The sequence below is a fragment of the Panthera onca genome, chromosome B3, assembly GCF_046562875.1.
Source record: "Panthera onca isolate mPanOnc1 chromosome B3, mPanOnc1 haplotype 2, whole genome shotgun sequence".
Taxonomy (NCBI): domain Eukaryota; kingdom Metazoa; phylum Chordata; class Mammalia; order Carnivora; family Felidae; genus Panthera; species Panthera onca.
This window is the reverse complement of record NC_138344.1, coordinates 37,893,843-37,916,717: the sequence shown is the minus strand read 5'-3', so window position 1 is coordinate 37,916,717 and position 22,875 is coordinate 37,893,843. Positions and strand designations below refer to the sequence as shown.

General features: G+C 39.0%; 1 protein-coding gene and 1 long non-coding RNA gene across 6 annotated transcripts in view; one reads left to right on the top strand and one right to left on the bottom strand.

The window, feature by feature from the left end:
* IQCH (IQ motif containing H) overlaps window positions 1-22,875 on the top strand; it is a 213,408-nt gene that overhangs the window by 53,563 nt on the left and 136,970 nt on the right. For all 5 annotated transcript variants that reach the window (XM_078448762.2, XM_078448763.2, XM_078448761.2 and 2 more), the window contains 2 exons: window positions 13,387-13,507; window positions 21,065-21,193. In XM_078448762.2, the coding sequence (XP_078304888.2) occupies window positions 13,387-13,507; window positions 21,065-21,193 (250 nt within the window). The remainder of the gene's footprint in view (window positions 1-13,386; window positions 13,508-21,064; window positions 21,194-22,875) is intronic.
* Window positions 6,512-22,875, bottom strand: part of LOC144616714 (uncharacterized) — a 44,271-nt gene continuing 27,907 nt past the window's right edge. Inside the window, exons 2-4 of the long non-coding RNA XR_013556335.2 lie at window positions 15,326-15,453; window positions 7,172-8,458; window positions 6,512-6,685 (exon numbers count right to left, since the gene is read on the bottom strand). This is a non-coding gene — a long non-coding RNA (uncharacterized LOC144616714). The remainder of the gene's footprint in view (window positions 6,686-7,171; window positions 8,459-15,325; window positions 15,454-22,875) is intronic.

Here is a 22,875-nt window from a genome sequence, read left to right as displayed (position 1 = left end):
TTCAGGGCATAGAGGTTAAGGCATATGACCAAGCCATATAATTAATATGTGGCTCACTCAGAATTTGGGCTTGTATTTTCTTCTGACATTGTGATTCAGAGTCTAGGAAAATTATCCCAAGAGAAATTGCAGGCAAAGGACAAAGTCTTACACACACACACACACACACACACAATTACTAACAATATTCCTTACAAATCAGTTTCTCTAATTAACTAATGACTAAAGTTGTATTTTTTAAACAAGCTTAATTTATATCTAGGGTTAATTCTGTCACTGACTTAAGCAGAAATATCTGAACTGGAAGCGTTCCTAGCCTGCTTTCAGGTTTGCTTAGGCATCTCTTCCGCAGGGTTTACTGATACAGCATAGAAATTATGGCAAAGCCCAGTGGAGTCATTGAACTGAAAGTCTCAATACTGCTCAGGAAGGGATGCCAAATTAAATAAAAAGAGCCCCAGCAGTTCTGCAGCTGTGTGCCAAACCAACTGCTGGTATGAGGTAAATGAGGACCAAACTTCCTCTCACTTGTGACCCTTGCCGGTATTTAAACACCAATGCCCGGAGACCAGCACACTGTTCTACAATAAGGGAATACATCGCAATAGCAAACATCATTATGATAAATAATAAACCCATTCACAAAGTCTTTCTTAGGTCTTAACTCAAAGGACCGCCATTTAAACTCGCTTCCTCTCATGGGCCCCAAGTAAAGGTTGAGGCGATCTATTCTATCTAAGTATCAATGTGTGATCTGCAGCCCTAGGTTACAGAAAGATTGCATAGAACACAGAGGTCCTCCAGCTGCTTTCTTTTCATATCTAGTGACAATGTTGGAGCGGTAGTGTGGTATAGTATCCACCAATATGCCAAAATCACAAAGGTAAGCAACTCAAGCCATTCTTTCTTCTTGTATGAGATGTAACAGACATGTAGATGAAATCCCAGTACTTTATTGTTCTCTTGTAATCATTTTCCAGAACTTTTTTTTTTTTTTTTTGAGAGAGGGAGAGAGAGAATCTCATGCAGGCTCCATGCTCAGCACAGAGCCCGACATGGGGCTTGAGCCCACGACCCTGGGATCATGACCTGAGCTGAAATCAAGAGTCAGAGGCTCAACCAACTGAGCCACCTAGGCGCCCTGCTTTTCCAGAATTTTTAAATTTCTACCAGAATGTTACAAAGAAATGCTGTTACATTTATAGAGAAAAAGAACGACAGGAAGTAATTAGACTTCTATTTGTTAGTCCGAATCCACCAGAAAATCCCTGAGTCCAGTGTGTTTCAGCCTCCTTTGAAGAAACGTTTTACAAAAAACCAAGCTCTCCCTTATCTTTAAATTTTGAGGTATGGCCTGATACTAACAAATCACAGCAATGACCGTTGTTAGCTATGCATTAATTCCTTGTCCAGAATACTGGTTCCTTGGAATGACAATAGGTGTTCCATGAAAGAAAGAGTTTTGTGGTCCCATAAAAATGAGAAATGTGAGGTTGAAGAGAGTCAGACTGACCTTCACACACTTAGGCCACCTGGAGTCACTGACTCACTGGTGCCCATCATGAACCTCTAGGAGGAGGGTAGCCAGTGCAGTTAGTTTTGCCCAAACTTCCTCAGACCCTTCTCGGCAGAACAGCTCCTAGAACTATATTCAGAGGAATGCACCTCGGGAAGTTTTGCTTAAGTGCTGGATTTGAAGTATTTTCGATGGAAAAAATTGTAGACGATACTACATATTTTCCTTTCTTAGTCTCATTTTATTGGAATCTAGTATTTTCTTGGAGGCTTTGGGACATCATAACAAACTCCACTCGTTTTTGTTTTTTTTATGCGATGTGCTATACGGGGCCTGTGAGGTGTACAGATGCTCACACCGCAGACTTCAGTGTGTTCAACGTGATATTTCCTCTGGAGTCTCCTCCATGATCCTCTCCGCTCACCTCACCCTTCAAGTCTGTTCCCAACCCCATGGTCACTGCTGCTACTAACTACCCTTGCCTCGTCCTAAGACCCCTTCCAGTTCTGAGAACTACAACCCTCCATATGCCTTTTCCTTCCTCCTTCCCTTCCTTCTTTTCTTCCTTCCTCCCTTCCTTCCTCTCTTCTTTCCTCCCTTTCTCCCTTCCCTCCTTCATTTCTTCCCTCCCTTCCTCTACCTCCTTCCCTTTCTCTTTTACCTTCAATATTGGCAATTTCTGCTTTCTCTTTTTTCTCTATCACTCTTGCTGGGATTTTCCAATTTTATTAATCTTTTCTAAGAATCACTTTCTCTATTTTTCTCTATTATTTGTTTTCTATTTCATTGATTTCTCCTCTTATCTTTTTTATTCCCTTACTCTGACTTATATTGAGTGTATTTTACTCTTTTTTTTTTTTTTTTATATTAAGACTCCTTAAGGTAGAATCTTAGATGATTGATTTTTGGCTTTTCTTCTTTTCTAATGTAAGCATTTAGGATGATAAATTTTCCTCTCAACAGTGTTCTAGCTGCATCCCACAAATATTAATATGTTGCATTTTTATTACCATTCAGTTCAAAATTCCCCGAGTGATTATTTCTTTGGCTCATGTAGAGCCACCCTTATGTAGAAGGGTGTTGACTTAGTTCTCTCATTCTTATTGAATTCTGATTTAATTCCATCAGGGTCAGAGAACATACTCTGTAAGCTTTAAACTTTTGAAGTTGTTTGAGACTTATTTTATGGTCCAGGATATAATTCATTTTGGTGAGTGTTCCATGTACATTTGAAAAGAATGTGTATCCTACAGTGGTTGGTTGTAGTGCTCTATAAATATCGATTAGTTCAAGGGGGCTGATCTTGATCTAATACTCAGATATTCTATATCCTTACTGATTTTTAAAAATCTCTTTGTTCTACAAATTACCGAGGGGGAATTTTTAAATCTTCAACTCTGATTGAAGGTTTATCTACTACTTCCTTTAGTTCTGATGATTTTTGTTTTATGTATTTTGTGTTAATGTTATTAGAGACATACATGTTTATGATTTTTATGTTTTCTTGGCTAATTGACCCTATTTCTCTTCCTCTTGGATAATAGTCCTTGTCTTTTTTTTTTTTTTTTTTTTTTTTTTAACGTTTTATTTATTTTTGAGACAGAGAGAGACAGAGCATGAACGGGGGAGGGTCAGAGAGAGGGAGACACAGAATCTGAAACAGGCTCCAGGCTCTGAGCTGTCAGCACAGAGCCCGACGCGGGGCTCGAACTCACGGACCGCGAGATCGTGACCTGAGCCGAAGTCGGCCGCCTAACCGACTGAGCCACCCAGGCGCCCCTAGTCCTTGTCTTAAAGTCTACTTTGTCTGGGGCACCTGGGTGGCTCAATCAGTTAAGTGTCTGACCAACTCAGGTCATGATCTCATGGTTCGTAGGTCTGAGCCCCACATCAGGCACTGTGCTGACAGCTCAGAGCCTGGAGCCTGCTTCAGATTCTGTGTCTCCCTCTCTCTGCCCCTGGCCCCCCTTCTCAAAAATAAACATTTTTTTTCAAAAGTCTACTTTATCTGATATTAATATAGCCACTCCCTCTTTCTTTAGCTTACTGTTTACATGGCATATCAACCTTTTGTTGATGTTGTCACTTCAACCTGTGTCTTTAAAATTCACTTCTTATTGATAGCATATCATTTTATCTTGGGTTAAAATTCAGTCTGATAATCTCTGCTTTTTAATTAGAGTGTTTAGTCTGTTTTCATTTAATGCAATTATTGACATGGTTTGATGTAGAAAAACTATTTTTCTACTTGTTTTTTATTTTTACCATCTCTTTTTTGTTCCTTTGTTGTCTGCCTGACTTAGGATTATATAATTTAAATTTTTTTAATATTCTGTTTTATTGACTTTTGAACCATACCTCTTTGTGTTATTTTTAGTGGTTGCTCTAGGAATTACAGTATGCATCCTTAACTTATTATAGTTTCCTCAGAGTTAATATTGCACCAGTTCACATACAATGTAAGGAACTTACAACCATAGAATTTCATTTACCCACCTCCTTGTGTTATTGTTGTCATGTGATTTACATATATTGTAAACTGCACAGTATGTTATAATTTTTTGCCTTAAATAGCCAATTGCCTTTCAGAGAAACTAAGAGAATAAAAACACATAGTATTTTATATTTACCATAGACATCTAAGTTTCCGTCTTGTGTCATTTTCTGTCAGCCTAAAAAATCTTCCCGTAAGCATTTCTTGCCTGCTGAAGGCAATGTAACACATGCCTGCTGGTGACGCATTGTTTTCTTTTGCCAAAAAAAGTATTTATATTGCCTTTATGTCAAATTTTGGGTTGCCAGAGTTTTTCTGTGGTTTTTTTTTCAATGCTTTAAAGTTTCATCATTTCTAATAAGTCAGCCATCATTTGAATCGTTGATTCCCTCTATATAATGGGTCTTCTTTTTTTTTTCCTGGATGCTTTCAAGTTTTTCTCTTTGTCTTTAGCTTCCAGGGGGGTTGATTGTGTTTATCCTGCTTGAGCTCCTAGGATCTGTAAGTTTATGTTGTCGAGAAAACTGGGAGACATTTTGGCCACTATTTCTTTAAGTATTTTCCTCTACATTTCTCTCTTTCCTCTCTTTCTAGGACTTCGATTGAATACAAATTTTACAACATGATATTGCCCATAGGTTTCTGAAGATCTGTTCTTTTTAAAATAATTTTTTCTTTCTGTTCTTCAGGTTAGATAGTATCTATTGATTTTTCTTCAAGCTGACTACCATATCCAATAAACTTTTCATTTCAGGTATTACACTTTTTAGTCCTAGAATTTCCATTTGTTTCTTTTTCTATAGTTTTCATTTCTCTACCAAGATTTTCCATCTGTTAATTAATTACGATCATATTTCCCTGAAGGTCCTTAAAGTATGTACAATAATAGCTTTAATGTTTTTATTTGCTAATTCTACCCTCTGAGTTATCTTGACAGCTGTTTCTTTTTTTAGAACTATTAAAGTATGACCAATATACAAAAGCTGTACATATTTAATGTATGCAACTTGATGAGTTTGGAGACTACACATACACCTGTGAAACCATCACCACAATCTATATCATAAAGCATCACCTCCAAGATCTGTTTGTATTGACAACTGTTTCTCCTATATGAGCATTTTCCCATTTCTTTGTAAACATAGTAACTTTTTATTATTGTGAACATTATAAATGATGTGTTATGGAGACTCTGAATTCTGGTACCTTGCTCTCTGATGTGTTGATGCTTATTTAATACTGTAATAATCCATTTATGTAAATTCAAAAACAGAATAAGAATAGCTGGGAGTGGAATTCAGAATAGCGGTTACCTTCGGGTTGTGGTAGTGACTGACAAGGAGCATGAGAGAGGTCTTGGGGGTGCTTGCAATGCTCTGCTTCTTATTCTGGATGCTGGTTTCCCACAGTGTCTGCTTTGTTAAAATGTATCAACTGATGACCTTATGATTTGTGCCTTTTCAAAAATGAATGTTAGGGGGTGCCTGTGTGGCTTAGTCAGTTCAGCATCCCACTCTTGATTTCGGCTCAGGTTATGTTCTCATGGTCGTGAGATCAAGCCCCTCATCTGGTTCCATGGCCTCCACGCGGGGCATACAGCCTGCTTAAGATTCTCTCTGCCCCTTCCCACTTCTGTGTGCCACACATGCTTATACATGTGCACACGCTCTCTCTAAAAAAAATGAATGTTACATTCCAATAGAATGTTGAACAATTCCTGAGATGAGAAAAAGTTATGGTGTGCATCTCTACATAATAAGTCCTCACAGTGGCCTAATGGAAGATCAGCGATGCTGAATTTTATGCAAAATTGGATTATATAAATTTGCAATTCCATGATATAAAATGATAATATTGCATTATTGCTTTATACACAAAGTTTGAGGTAATTTAAATCCCCCCAAATGTAAAAAAAAAAAAAAAAGAAAGAAACAAACTTTCATTTTTTCCAAAGCTGGTGCAGGCTGATTGAATTTGAGATATATTTATGCTGAAGTCTCCACAGAGAGACACCATCTGAATAAATAAAAAACACCTTGTACCATTAGGATGTAAACTCAGCACATGTAACAAATAACAGTGATTAAACACAGCAATGATGTTTTCTCACCGCCCACAATTAATGGCTATATGGCAGCTCTGTACTTTCTTGTCATCTAAGATGGCTAAGGTGGCTGCTGGGCTCCTGCCATCATGTCTCTATCCCAACCAGAAGAATCAATGCAATTCCTGTAGCACTGGCCAGAATCTTGTCCCAAAGACAAATCAAGCTGCAAGGGAGGCTGAGAAATGTAATTTCTGCCTGTGTCACACGTTGAAGGCCAAGCAACAGTCTTTGCCATTCCTGCCATTCGCTGTCTGGCTGTCTCAAATTATGTGAGTTGAGATTTGACATGCTTCCAGGAAAAATTCCCTTCCATAAAATTCAGCTGCCCTGTAGCTAATAATATCCCTCTTTTCCAGAAGATAAAAAGGAGACTCAAAGAAGTTAAATGACTTAACCCAGCACACTGCTGATTAAATGACAGAGGTAGGACTGAAATCCAGTGCTCCAAGCCCATGGTTTTTGCTTTTCTGCTATAGATACCTGTCCAGGGAGTTCTTCTAGCTCCAAGAATGCTGGAGAGTTTTTCTGACAGAAAGTGAGGCCCGGACTGTACCTATGTTAAATGATGCTAAGAAAGGAATGAAGAGGGGAACAGAGTGATAGGGCTTTACCATGAGGACAGGAGTAGAGCTACTGACCTAAGCTGTGTTTGGCTTGAAAAGTTCGAGAACTCGGAAAGCAAGAAAATAGAGTAAAAAAGCCCTGGGTCATGAAGCAGTGATGTGCCCTTTTCGCTCTGCCTCTATTGGGCAGATGAGATGTGTGTCCTAGCCACTTTCCCTTCTGGATCTTTAGTGTGCCGTCCATAATATAGGGAGGAGGGCTGAGGCAGGACTGCAGAATACGGTCATGCAGGGTTGTATAATGCGGCTGTGTAGGTTTAAATTCACCCAGCAGAAGGTTCTGGAGCAGAGTAGAGCGGTACAACACAGCTCCAATTCCACCCCCTTCCTGCCCCTCAGAAACGAAATACCATTGGTAAATTATCAAAATATTGAGATTCTCAGAAATAGTACAAAATCTGGAGAGAAGACAAGCAAGCAAGCATCCTTACCTTTTTTTCTCTTTTGACAAGGGGACGTGGAAGAAAGAGGTGAAATTGGAGAGCAAACAATGTCTGATTCTTCCAGAGAGAAGTGAAGTCTTTAGGCTTCTACTGAAATGATCCAAAACCCCTGGGGCTAGAGGGAGGGAGGGAGGGATTCATCCTCAACTAAGGAGAGCAAACCCTGATATAGGATGTTCATCAAAACCTCAGGAGAGGGGAGAGAGCCTGCATATTTTAACAGAGACTGTATGTATCCTAAAATGGAGGCTTCCCTGAGCCAGGCCCTCAGGTAACAGAAAGGTACAGGAGACCCAGAGTACCTGCTTCTCATGTGGGAAAGAAAACACACTGGTAGCAGACTACGGGGGAGGAGATGCTACATCAAAGCAAGCAGATGATCTGGGCAGAGCTGCCCAAGAATATACAAGGGGGAAAGAAATGATACAGCCACTACGCTGATTTATTATATAAATGCCAGTATCTCACCCACAGCTAACAAAAAGAGAGGAAGAGGAAGGGGGGAGGGAGAACTATGGGCTGCAAAAGACAAAGCCTAACCTAGAAAAAAATATAACTCAAGGAACAGAAGGAATTTTCTCACCATTTCTTCATATTATAGCACAGCTTGCTAGGAACATAAATTAAGTAAAACTAGAGCTCATCCATGAGATGATAAAATAGAATGAGATAAAAGGGAGGTTGCAGACATAAGGAAACAAATTGAATACCAAAATACTTTATGGAACTAATAAATAAACTATAAATAGGAAGAACAGAACAGACACTGCAGAACACTGAAATATGGGCGTGGAGAAAAGACTGTAAGCACAGCAAACGCAACGGAAAAAGACAAAGGAAATTAATTAGAAGCTAATAGATATGCATAGTAGTTCGTTACAAGCTAAGCTGCTGTAACAAAGAAATCCGAAAATGTAATGCCATAAATAGATCAATTTATTTCTTGTTCACAAAACAGTCCACACATGAAAAGTCTAAGGCTCACAGGATGACTCTGCTTCCTTCTCTCTGGAGGCTGTAGCATCTCGTTCCTGTGGTTACAGACACTCTCGTTCCAGTGGTTGAAACTGGCTCCTCTCTACCCTTTCAGCCCATAGGAACGATAAAGATAGTCCAGGGTAGGCATTCTAAGGAGATGGCCCAGAGGTTACACTTACCACCGCTGCCTACGTCTTACTGGTCTGATTTTGGTCACACGTCCACCCTTAGCCACACTGGAAAATGTAGTCTGCGACTGGATAGCCATATGCTCAGCTAAAATCAGGGTGTTCTATTCTAAAATGAACCAGGAGAGAAGTGAATCATTAGGAACCACAACATGAAAGGTAAAGATGAGCCAACACTTAATGACACTTGGTATCTCTAAGAGAGAACCCAGCAAAAGAGAAGACATAGCCAATGATATGATGGAAGAAAATTTTCCAGAGATGAAGAAAGAACAAAATCTACAGGTGGAAAGAAAGCACTGAATCCCAGGAAAATTTGATTTTGAGTGTTACGGAATAAAGGTTTTCTAGTTAAGCGCCTGAACTTCAAAAACACAGAATGTTTCACACATGAAGGCAGAAAGAAAAATCACTGACAAGGGGTGAAGGATGAATCAAGCCGGCATCAGATTTCACAATATTCATGGTAGAAGACAATGTGTCAGTGTCTGCAAAGTTTTGAGGAAAAAAAAAAAAAAAAAAAGATTACCCCAGATGTAATTCAAGTATAACTACCCATGAACACTTGTTAGAAAGAACTGCTTGATAACCAAAGGCAGGCGATTAAACAACCAACCAAAGTAAGTAACTCAAGCATAGAGAAGCCATAACGAAAGGACTGTTGGTGGCGCTGGATCCATTTATGTGTAGAATGGATGCTAAACAATCCCAGCAATTGTGGTTTCAAAACAGAATGTGGATATTATAAATCTGGGCAATGTAAAAATAATAATAAAACATTGGAAGGTGAGGGAGAGGGGATGCCAGTAGCAAGATAGTTCTAATGCTCTCATCTTTTGAAGATGGGATATGTTATTCAAATTTCAAACACGACTTTAGGGGCACTGGGGTGGCTCAGTCGGTTGGGTATCCGACTCTTGATTTCGGCTCAGGTCATGATCTCACGGTTCATGAGATCAAGCCCCGAGTCAGGCTCTGCACTGACAGCACAGAGACTGCTTGGGATTGTCTCTCTCCCTCTCTCTCTGCCCCTCCGTCTCTTTTTCTCTCTCTCAAAATAAATAAACATTTTTTAAAAACATGATTTTTAAAAATCTAAAGGTTTTTCATAATCACCTTTATTTCACTACAGGATGGGTATCTACAAGTTACTGCCTGAGAGCTAACCACCTATTTCTGTACATAAAGTTTCATTAGAACACAGCCCAACCCGTTTGTTTACATATTGTCTATGCTACTCATTGTCTATGCTACCTCTGTGCAGAGGAATCTTTTTCAACTCATAGGAATCTTGTGGTAAAGAAATATTGATTTGAGGTTTAATAATTTGTTGGGTTTAATTCAGCCTTCCCCCTCCTATTAAATTCATGTCAAAAATTAAGTTTAATAATGTAATATAAATCCTATTTTTATAAGATGATATATTAATCATTCCAAAGATGTCAGGGATAAGGGATCACCTAACGATATTTGGCATGGTTTCTTAAACTTTCATCTTTGTGTTTTTCTACATTAATTGGAATCTTTATAATGAGCATATATCATTTTTACCAGAATAATAAAATAGAATGGTTTTTCTATTTGAAAACACTAGAAGCAAATATACCAAGATATTAACAATGATTAATTCTGGCTGGCAGGAATATGATTGCTATTTTCTTTTTTAAGCTTTTCCATATCTTTTAAATTTTGAAAAAGCTATTATAGCAGGTTTAGGCATCAAACGACAGAGTTTGGGAAATAGCAATGAAGTACCAGATATAGGGAACATTGTTCTATATATAGGATAGTCCATACCATTTCCAGCCTAAAATGTAAAGCATGATATAAAGGAGAAGCCAGAAGCAGAGGAAATTTGACTTCTGTTAGGCAATCAGCACATTCATGAAGCTGGTTTCTTTAATTTGCATTAATCTCCACCCACCATTGCATGCTTGTCCCCCACCCTCCCCTTCTGGCGCACACACCATACTCCAGCCACACTGAGCTCCTCGCCTTCCGTGAAATCTTCATATGTCTGTATGCGATTCTACTTTGTCGCCACCATTCTTTCCCCCTATAATTGCAGCCTCTTCTCCACGTGATATAATTCAATGCTTCTCTTAAGACACAATTTAAATATCACAACCTTGAGTGCACATCAGAATCACCGGGGGGGCTTGATAAAAAATACCAAGGCCGAGGCTCCAGTCCAGCTACTTGGATTTATTTGCCCAGAGTTGGGGCCCAGGCAGCAGGATTTCTTTCTTTCTTTTAATTAAAAATTTTTTTAATGTTTTTATTTATTTTTGAGAGAGAGAGGGAGAGGAGGGAGGGGCAGAAAGCGAAGGGGATAGAGGATCCGAAGCAGACTCCGCACTGACAGCAGAAAGCCTGATATAGGGCTCGAATCCACAAATGAGAGATCATGACCTGAACCGAAACCAAGAGTCAGACACTTAACCAGCTGAGCCATCCAGGAGCCCCTAGGAAGCAGTATTTCTGAAAAGCTCCCTGAGTGATTCTAATATACAGCTCGGGTTGGTGTTCCAAAGCCTTCTGCAATGCCAGCAGGCAGAGTTAATTACTCCCTCTTCTGCACTCCCATTGCCCTTAGCTCTTCCATTCCTGGTGAAACTTAATGCTGATTGTATTAAAATTAGTGTTAGGTAGTAAGTGCTCAGTAAATGCTGAAGGTCATTACATGCCTTCTGCCTCCAAGCAAGCGAATGCAAAGTGGTTATCCTTACCATGGGAATGTGGCCGTAGAGTGGGCTTATGTTCCGCACCCAGCGACACTGTCCCTGGGATTTATTTCTGTAATCTTGAAAGGATGTCAACCTCCAGTGTAACCTTCTTCTCCATGTCCCTACACACACACACACACACACGCACACGCACACGCACACACACACACACACACACACACACATATACACACACACAACCCTTGGGTCTGGCTTTTACATCGTTGAGATCTATGCAATTGAAACCATTAAAGAAAGCATTATGAATGTGCTGACTGCCTGGCAGAATCTGAATATCATCTGCCTTCCACCCTTTGTGTTTTTATGTTGGATCCTGTGACTTTGGCTTTCAAGAGCAGGTTGTCAGGTGTACTTTGTCAAAGGCTTTCAGAAAATCCAGATAAATGATGCTCTATGCTCTGAAACTGCCAAACCTGTATTTTACATCTTCACAATGCTTGACAATTTTATTTAAGTGGAATCTTTCTTTCTTCCTCCAATTTACCTTTGCCTCCATGACCCTGGTATCAATCAGACAAGTGGAGACCCTTCCATCTCTGCTACTGAAAATCAGCTATACACAGGCCTTGTCTGGGGTACCGTACTTTGGGTGATTAGCTCAGCCTCCCTGATTAGGAAATCCTGGAGGCTACTCATGTCTGGAGGTGTGGTGGGTCAAGGAGAGCTGAGGATGAGAACGAGAACAAGGTGGATGGGCAAGATGGAAGTTCCAGAATAATACCACGTGCACATGAGCCCTCGCTGTCATTGAGGCAACGCCCATGGCAGTCTCCTTTCCTCCTCCAACTCACCTGGAAGGAAGATTGCACTGACAGCCTACTCTTTTCCTGTTAAAAAAAAAAACCAAACAACCCTACTTATAGGGGTGCCTGGGTGGCTCAGTCAGTTAAGCCTCAGACTCTTTATTTTGGCTCAGGTCATGATATTACAGTTCGGGAGTTCAAGCCCCACATCAGGCTTTCAAGCCTACTTGCAATCCTCTCTCTTCTTCTCTCTCTGCCCCTCCCCCACTTTCCCTCTCTAAACAAACAAACAAATAAATAAATAAACACTAAAACAATTTTTAAACCCTAATCATAGTCATTTTAAACTCTGCTTACCAAACGTTTGGTGTTCACAGTCTGGTAGCTGCTTACAGTTTCCCTTAAGCCCCGCATCCTGGCAGTGGGAGCCTAACACCTTTGTTCACACAGACATTTTTCAGCCAATAGATATTTATTTTGGAAAGTGATTTTCTCCACCCCAACCTCCAATCTTCATGAAATTTCTCTTTTGATTTCCCTGACCTTGATGAGCAAAACAAGGTATGGTACAACTGAGTCCAATGGCAAATTTCACTAATGTAAGATCAGATGAATCTTAAACTTGAATAATCTGTGTTTTTCTAGTATACTGTGTAACCTTAAACAAATCTACTAACCTTTCTGTCTTGGTTCTTTATGAGTCAAATAGCAAATTGTTACCTAGTTCCTTTAGAAGTTATGCAAATTAATTAATGTTTGGAAAATTTAAATCAGTCTATAAATACCAAACAGTGGCATCTTCCCTGCTGAGAGCACCCAGGTAATTCATAACGTCTTATAATAAAGGTAAGAATAGTATACTTGAGCTATACCATTAAATGTGATTTATATGAATACATATAGTCTTTAAAAGCTAGAAACCATTTAATAGAAAGAATTCATATTTCATGACTATAATAAAAGCATTTAATGACTTTAGAAAAGGTAATCATCTAGTGTAACTGATCTAGACATCAAGTCTTTAACTCTCTCTGAAATGTTCAAGAATCCACTCAAAGTTCATTTTTAACCTGTTAATGTTGACTGATATATTTATCTTTAAATTCTCCCACTTTGCTCATTTTTTTTGTTGTTTTTTTTTGTTTGTTTTTTTACTCTCAAAATTCTAATATGTATTTCCTGAGGATTTTGCCTGTACAAAACTTTGCTGTATTCAAAACCTCTTCTGTCAAGATTTAGTACTTTTATATCGTAGTCATTAAAACTGAACAAAATCTTAATAGTTCCTTTATTAACTACTCTAGTGACTTTGCATAGTGGAAATCACAACATGTTAATTGGATTTAATTAACTATTTTAAATTACACAAACTCCTGACAGTAGACAGTAGCACAGGGTGCTCATGGGCAATAAAATTGGAGCTGCTATTGCTACTTTATTAAAACTTAATGAAACTATTCATAATCTTATTTATTGTTTACAAGAAGAAAACTGTGTCATTTTGAAAGCAAAAATGCCTGCTGAAAACAAATTTTTTGATCATCTAGGTGAAGGTTCAGAAGTTAATAAAAGGGTCTACCATATCCAACCTCACCGTTCTCCCAGCTTCTCATCACAGAAATCCCTATTTCACCCCCATACCAGTCTTACAAACGGAAGCCAGGAAAGGTTAGTGATTCAATGACCATTTTATGTGCTTAGGAATGTACGGGAAAGAGCATTGAGGTGGGATGGGGGGACCTGAGTTTGAATTTGGGCTCAGCCATTATTTCTTCTAGGTGTCCTTAGACAAGTCAGGTTCTTACTCTGGCCTGAGTTTCCTCCTCCATAAATCAGAAGGTTGGGCTAAACAATAACTAGAGTCTCTTTCACCTCAAAAACCCATCATTCTATGAATTTCATATTGATTCAGATGTTGGTGTTACTGTGTGTTAAAATTATTATTGTGTTTATACGGTATTATTAGAATTTTTCAGTCTTCTGAGCAGATAGTTTAAATGCTATTCCGGTAGCATTTAAAAATTTTTATTTCAATATACTATTATGCAAAAATATGAAGCCAGAATTAATGTAATTGGCATTTCAGCCATGCATGTCTTAGTCTAAATTCTAGTGTTCGTGAATCCAGTGGATTTCTGGTTTTTAGAATTTTTTTTTTTTTTTTTGAGAGAGAGAGAGCACACGCACGCACATGGAGTTGGAGAGGGGCAGAGGGAGAGGGAGAGAGAGAATTTTAATCAGGCTCCACGCCCAGCACAGAGCCCTACATGGAACAGATTTCTAGTTTTTTTTTTTTTAAATTCTTTTTTTTTTTTTTTTTTACATTTATTTATTTTTGAGACAGAGAGAGACAGAGCATGAACGGGGGAGGGTCAGAGAGAGAGGGAGACACAGAATCGGAAACAGGCTCCAGGCTCTGAGCAGTCAGCACAGAGCCTGATGTGGGGCTCGAACTCACATACCGCGAGATCGTGACCTGAGCCGAAGTCGGACGCTCAACCGACTGAGCCACCCAGGCGCCCCCAGATTTCTAGTTTTTAAACAAAAGGTCACATCATCTTCATCTCAGTATCCCCAGTGTCTAGAACCATTTCTAGCATTTTCGAGGCCCTACCTGTTGGTTGAACGAATAAGTAAATGAAAGAGTAAGTGAATGAATAAGGACTGAGTGTTGTAAATATCATCCCCTCTACTTCTCTCTGCTACCTAATTTAATTAGCTGAAGTATTAAAAATGCCTAAGTGGATCCCCTTTTGTATCTCAAATAAAACCAAGTGATATGGTCTTTAATTATTCCTGTGTCACTTTCTATCTGTTGTCTGGAATATTTTGGACTAAAGTTGGTTCCCGAGAGTTCTCTTGGTCCTTGGAGTTTTGAAGTTCTCTGTCTTATCTGCTCGTCTACTGACCTGTTGGTGGAGGAACAGCAGAACTCAAGAGAACCCAGCATCATTATAAGTCCATTAATGTGTGAAGCTCACAACTGTAACTGTTACTTTTCTAGTTATAAACCATTATTGTTCAGCAATCTTTATGATACATGATTTTACTTAGTTTACATATTTACTACCTATGAATACAGAATAACTCCAGCAGAGTTCTTGCTTTAGTACCATATTATGTTCTTCCTTGATCAAATTAGGATGAATGAAATAGTGAATGAGTGAATCAATAAATCAATAAACCAATGAATCAATGTCCACTTTAGCAATAGACATAATGAAAAATTGCTGCAAAACAAAAGGGAATCTAGAACCATGGCAACTTGTTCCGGAAAAAAACCACATTTTCATCCCTCAGTTATCTACCAGAGAACATCTGGCTTTCCATAATATTTGTAATTAATCAACCAATTAATCAACATATATTTATTGAGTGCTTACCATATGTATGGTACTGTGCAAGGTAACGTAAGTGTCAGGAAAGCACAAGCCATGAAAATGTAGACACAGTGTCTAGTTTTGTACATATTCCCAATGTCCTTACCTGCCATTTAAGCTTCACCTCAGATCCGCACATGTCCAGCACGAGGTGAAAGATTAACAACATCCAGAAGAGAGAGTTGTCTTGGAAAATGCAGGATGAACTTCCCAACTTCTTCTTGAACTCTCTTGCTATATCCAAAAAAGAAATAGTTTGTTTGTTTGTTTGTTTGTTTGTTTGTTTTTTATGGTTAAGAATTAAGTCTTGGGGCACCTGGGTGGCTCAGTTGGTTAAGAGTCCAATTTCAGCTCAAGAGATCAAGAGTCCAACTTGATCTCTTGGTTTATGAGTTCGAGCCCCGTGTCGGGCTCTGTGCTGACAGCTCAGAGCCTGGAGCCTGCTTTGGATTCTGTGTCTCCCTCTCCCTGCCCCTCCCCCACTTGCTCTGTTTCTTTCTCTCTCTCAAAAATAAATAAACATTAAAAATTTTTAAAAAAGAAGACTATAAGACTCACAGTACACAAACCAAACTTTCAGGCTGTGTGTGACCTCAGGCAAGTTGCTCTCTGGTCTTAGAATCAACTCCAAACTCTACAAATAGGGCAGGCCTGACCTGGACTTGCTCTATGCTCCCATCACATGGGCCTTCCTTCTGGTCCTCATCAGGCCAAGCACATTTTCACATGGGCCTTCTCAAGAGCCTGTATCTCTGCCTCGAAAAGTCACTTCCTTAAGCATCCGCCTTTTCCTTCATAGATGACCACGATTTGTAATTATGTATTTATTTGTGAATTTATTTAATGTCTTTATCCCTCCTAGAAGCTCCATAAGTTCTCTCACCACTGCATCTGCAGCCTCGACACCTAATAGGCACTTAACAAATATTGGTTCAATGAATGAACTTCTAATCTCTAATCCATTCAATAAGAAAGTAAGAGTGTTATGAAAGTTTAATGAGGCAATGGTGTTAAGGGACAATTTCCCAAAATAGGTAAAATCATGGATCTCATACAAATTTAAAATGAACACATGTCAAAGATTTTATTTATTTAACTCTTTGATTAAAAGAGAGATCTGTAGGATATCACACTGATTTAAAGAGAATCCAAATAACACACATTTGTAGATCAGAAATATTAAAATAAATTTGCAAATAGATGCAAAATTGACTTTTCTATGGGAAGGAAGAGTGTCTCTTCACCAGAGACAATTTATTTTCAAGTTTATAGATAAGAATTATTTGCATTTGCATTAGTATTAGCTTTGTTTTGTTTTGTTTTTACAAATTAACCTTAATCTGTACTGAGTTATGAAATAGCTCAGTCAAAGATTAGGTCCAGATAACCCCTAGAGGCTATAGCATTCCATTCGAAAGATATCCAGTAATCTCTTTTGCTTATTCCAAAACTTAAACAAAAATATTCCTATAGTCTTCCACCATTTTTTTTTTAAAGTTTATTTTGAGAGAGAGAGAGAGAGAGAGAGAACAAGAGTGGCAGAGGGCAAAGAGAAAGGGAGAGAGAGAATCCCAAGCAGGCTCCATGCTTTCAGGATAGAGACTGAAGCAGGGCTCAATCTCACAAACCATAAGACCACGACCTGAACTGAAGTCAAGAGTCTGATGCTTACCCAACTAGGCCACCCAGGCGCCCCAGTCTTCTACCATTTTGATCAAAATGATCTCAACAAGGGGAGCCTGGGTGGCTCAGTCAGTTAAGCGTCCAACTTCAGCTCAGGTCATGATCTCGCAGTTTGTGAGTTCGAGCCCCACATCGGGCTCTGTGCAGACAGCTCAGAGCCTGGAGCCTGCTTCGGATTCTGTGTCTCCTCCTCTCTCTGCCCCTCCCCTGCTCATGCTCTGGCTCTCTCTGTCTCTCAATAATAAATGTTAAAAAAATTTTTTTTTAATGATCTCAACAAAAAATTCAAAAAATAAGTCTGGTATCATTAGGTTTGTCCTGATTATTTATACATGTGCAACAAGAATATTAATTCTCCATCTAGGCCATCTTAGGTTTGCTCTGCTGAAAGTTTTCATAAGGAATCTCAGATTAAACTTCTGAAATACTCTATTATGTGCTATCTTAAGGCTAGGAAATCAAGCCCAAGAAACTCTGCCTGCCACATTTCAGCTACAGGACTTGTAAATGTGGGTAAATTCCTCTCTTCTAGAGGTGCTCCAATATCCTAAAGTTCTTGGGCCTGCCAGGACATGACCTTCTACCACCTGTAAAGATGGAAAACCTATAAGCCATGTACCAGGCCAGTCTTTTTGGAAGGCTTTGGAAGCACTGGCTCCATACGGTCAACTTCAGTTCTTTAAAAGTTACTTGTCATTCATGGGGCGCCTGGGTGGCTCAGTCGGTTGGGCGTCCGACTTCAGCTCAGGTCACGATCTCACAGTCCGTGAGTTCGAGCCCCGCGTCGGGCTCTGGGCCGATGGCTCAGAGCCTGGAGCCTGCTTCCGATTCTATGTCTCCCTCTCTCTCTGCCCCTCCCCCGTTCATGCTCTGTCTCTCTCTGTCTCAAAAATAAATAAACGTTAAAAAAAAAAAAAATTTAAAAAAAAATAAAAATAAAAATAAAAGTTACTTGTCATTCATGATTAATAAGTATCATTCTTAAATATGAAATTTTAGGCAAAGTCTTGGTTGCATAAGTGATTTTTCCAATTATATCTTAGTAAAAGGAGAACAGATTTTTACTGAAATTATGCAAATAACTATCTTGCCATGAAAAGTAAGGAGACTCAATGAGAGTTTCTGAATTTGAGAGATGAGGGGGAGCACATTTAAAGTATTAGAGGTTTGATTTCCCTATTTTCTAGAAATTTTAAGAATATCCAGTTTACATATGCACCTATTTCTCTCTGTAAGTCGATCTGAACAGAGCTCCTTTAATTTGAGACATTACAGTCTAATTTATTAATACCATCTGGAGACAGGAAAAATTTCTACATTCACAATGAGAGATAAAGACTTTCCTGAATTACGTAAACACAGACATACAGATACAGACAGGACTTATAGCTTCAATTCTATAATTTCAGCTACAGATGAAAAATAAACACAGAAACACACTTGCTGGTCCAGATACCAAACAGTTATTCTCCTTCTCTGTAGGCATGACATTCCTAGTTGGTCTGAGCTCAAAACACACAAGTGGACAAACAGAAGGCTAACAAACTGTATTCTCTATTGTCTCTCACTCAATGGGGAATTAGATCTCTATAAGACATTAATCCATTTATGGAGATCACCAAATTCTCAGTCTCTAGAGCTACCAAGAAGGAATTACTTAGCCATAAATGAACCTAAGAGATAAACAAAACAAAAAATTTTTGTAGGGAGTAATACTAAAATTAGAAAAGCACTCAGTAAGGTTCTATTGCCACTTTGAATTCACCCACAGGTGCTAAGAAAATACATGCCTGGCGTTGGTTCCTGTGAGGTGCACCATGTCTGGCAATTTCAGGTGAATCTTTTGCTCATCTTGCTGAAGTCTCCAAAATTATTAGGGAGATATATATATATATATATATATATATATATATATATATATATATATTTAATGTTTATTTATTTTTTGAGAGAGAGAGAGACAGAGTATGAGCAGGGGAGAGGCAGAGAGAGAGAGGGAGACACAGAATCCAAAGCAGGCTCCAGGCTCTGAGCTGTCAGCACAGAGCCCGATGTGGGGCTCTAACCCACAAGCCATGAGATCATGACCTGAGCCGAAGTCAGATGCTTAACTGACTGAGCCACCCAGGCGCCCCAAAGGATATATATTTTAAAGTAAAACCATGACTCTTATACAACTATAAAATGAAAACATCCAAGGTTTTATTCACCTCATCGATTAAATGAGAACATCAGTAAGATGTTACAACTGGTTCAAAGGAGAATCCAAACAACAGATATCTTTACAAATCAAGCATACTGAAATAAATTTGCAAATAGACACACAACTGACTTTGGGGGGGGGTTATTTGCATGTGTATAAACAGGAAATATATGCATTGCTTTCAGTTTTCCATAAATTACCCTTAATCTCTAGAAAATAGACAATTGAAAACAAATGTGATTATAGGGCCAGATAATCTCCAGAGGTTCCAGCATTAGGATAAAAAAATACCCAGTCTCTTTTGCTTATTCCAAAGTCTTAACTTCTTCCTTCCAATGCTAAATGTACACACATGTGTTTATCTAAGATTAAGTGAATCGCTCCAACCAGTACTAAAGCAAAGGTTATAATCACATTCGCTGGGTTTCCCTCTGAGTTTGGTAATGAAAATATATTGAATTAGAAGGAGCTCTGTTTTTCACATCTGCAAGTCAGGCATAGTTCTTGGAAACGGGATTTGATATTTAAAGGTGGAAAATATTCGTTGAGGACACAGAATTAGTCTTAACATTTTAAAGTGGTTAAATCCAGTGCTATAAAAATTAAAACCTGAAGTCCTAATTTCAAAAGGGGCTTAAAGAGTTGTACTCTGGATTAGCACTTCTTAAATTTTTAAAGTACAAAAGATTGACCTGACATGCTTACTGAAAATGTGGATTACTGGCCCCCAATTCTACTGGATCTCAAACTTCAGGACAGATTAAGTATGTCCTAGAGTCTTCGATAATACAGATTCCCAGGCCCTGGCTTCGGAGGTTTGGGCAGACCCAGGAGAGGGCCCAGGAATATTCATTTTTAATACAAAACTCTCCCCCAAAATGACTCTGCAGTAAGCAAACTAAAGAATTCTCTTTGGATTCATTGGTTTATGAGGGAAGTCTTCTGCTCCACAACCCCTCGGCGATCATTCCTCTGATACCTGTAACACTAGACTTAATAACAACATAGCATGGTCATCGAGGGACTAAGGCAAATGGAAACAATACTTGTTCTTCTTAGGGTCTGTGCCAACTTCCCAACTTAGTCCAGCTTGGTACACAGCTTGCGGACAAAGATTTCCTTGAGACCTACGGTTCCTTTACTTTCCTTCCTGTTACACGAAAGCAACAAGAAGCTGAAGCCCTGTCACAAGTTTATTTCACATACTCCCTGGGTTTCTGGGTTTCTGGCTTCAATACAACAGATTCATCTTAATGAAAGTATTGTCCCTGCTAGAAGGCTTTGCTCAATTATTCATTGATTCATTCATTTGTTTATTTAGTTAACAGTCTCCTGTCCTTAAAAAGCCCTGGGACCAGCCATGCTGACATAGTAGGAGTTCTAAGTATTGTAAATTAGTTGCATTAATACTAACCATGTTGCTCAGTTACACTAAATTAATCTATTTGGGTGATCACATCTTCTGGTGACATGAGTAATGTCTAAAAATAACTTTTCTTTTATAAAATCTGACTCATTGTCACAACAGCAGAATAGTTTTAAGCACATAGATTTTTTTCTTTCAGTAAAAGACATCTCTATGGTTATGATGACCGTGTACTTGATTTTTCCGAATTTTAAAAAAAGAGTAACAAGATTATCAATAATTGAAAAATGTTACATATAAAGAAGTTTTAGTGTGCCCTGAAATGATACTTCTACCTTAAAATGAAATTATCATAATACAAGTCTATTTCATATTGGCATTATTGGAAATGCCATTTTTTTCCTTGGGTTAGAATTAATGGCTTAAATGAATGTGTACCGTAGCTGTTTTTCCATGCAGAGGATGAAGGCACTAGATGTACTCTCACAAATAAGAAGATGAATAGAGTAAGTTACACTTGTGAAACTGATGGAGCTCAGACGTTGTGGAAACACTTGGCATTAAAACCATATTCTTCTAACCTTCCTTTCCAGGAATTTTAAGTATGATAGAACGAGGACTGATTCCACCAACAGCAAGGATTACCTTTCAGAATCCACCCATTGCACCTAGAGCAGCTCTTCTGCATCATTTTGATGAAGCACATAAGATTCCGCCTGCTGGTAAGACAATCTTGCCTGTATGCTTAGTTGCGGATACACGGGAATTACCCCCCACCAAAATCTAGTCTTCCAATATCCAACTTTTATCTTCAATAATAGGACATGATGAAAGTTGTAACAGTTGTGAGTCTCACTTGGCTGAATAAAGTAACTTCAGTCTCTTTGTCACATACCTACGCAGGGCCTACTGTCTGTGTGTTAGAAGGTTGGTTTTTTGCAGAGGCCTGCAGCTTGGTTGGGAAAACAAGACTGAACAAAGATAAAAAAATACAAAGAAGCATAGCATAAAAACCCAGTGGATGTTAAAGTCTAGTGCTACAGGTGGGCAGAGGAATGATAGAGGCAGGGTGAGATAACAGACTTCAAAGAAGAGCCTGGATGAAATAGGGTGTTCGAGAAAAGTGCCCATCTGGGAGTCTACTAACTAGTTGCAGAACCTCAGACAAGACAATTACTTTCTCCAGGCCCCAGCTTTCCCAGTTGTGAAATGAAGAGGTTTGGGCTAAACTAATTCATCTGTTCAACAAATGTTTGTCGAGTGCTTGCTTTATCAAAAGTAGCATTTAAGTGCTGGCGACCCAACAGAGAATAAGTCAGACAACCTTTCTGTCCCCATGGTGCTTACATTCCAATGAGAGATACAGATAATAAGCAGGTGAGTAAATGAGAATTGAAGCTAGTGATAAGTAAGAAATAAAACAACATGAATGAGAGTGGAAAGGAGGTGGTTATTTTGCTTGTGAGGGGAGGGTCAGGAAATGCCTCTCAGAAGATGTACAAGGCTTGAGTTGAGGTACAAATGATCAGAAGAAGCCACTAATGTAAAGATCTAGGGGAAAGTATTTCAGATATAGGCCAGCACAGATACAAGGGCCTAAGGACTAAGGAGGGAATGAGCAAGGCTAGTGTGGCTAGAGAGCCAAAAGCCAGAGAGAGAGAGAGAGAGAGAGAGAGGGAGGAGGTGAGACTGGAGAAGTAGAGAGGGATGACATGATGCAGGCTGGAACAGAGACTATGAGTTGTCCTCAATATTCATTCTTCTCTACTTCCACAATAATGGAGTCATGGTGGGCACATGTCAGGTTAGCTAAAGACTACATTTCCCAGGCTTCCTTTTGGCTAGGTGTGCCATGTGACCAGGTTCTGGACAAAGAAGATGGAAGCAGAAGTGGGAAGGGAAATTTCTGGCCATTAGGAATACTACTACTATAACATTCTCGTACATGTCTTTTAATGTACATATATATGCATTTCTGTTGGATACATATCAAAAAGTAGAATTGCTGAGCCCCTTCTGGGAAGGGAAACTTCTGGGCTTCTGCCTTTCCTTTCCCTTCTCTGGCTAGGTGGGAGGCGGATGTGATGGGCAAGCACATAAGAGTCAGAGATAGAACTCTGTGTGGCACCTCTGAGTTTGGCAGAGCTGCCCTGCCAACGTGGGACTGTCTTCCTTTCAACTTCTGTGTCTTCCTTTCAAACTCTTTATTTGTTTAAACCATGTAATGTATTTTAAGATCTTTCTTTGTAAACATCTTTGACTATAGCAGAACCAGCACAGCTGCCTTTCAAACCATGATGAAGAGTTGGATTTAATCATAACTCCAATGAGAACCCAATGAAAGGTTTAAACAAGAGGATGAAGTGATCTGATTTATACTTTAATAAGACCATTCTGACTGCTT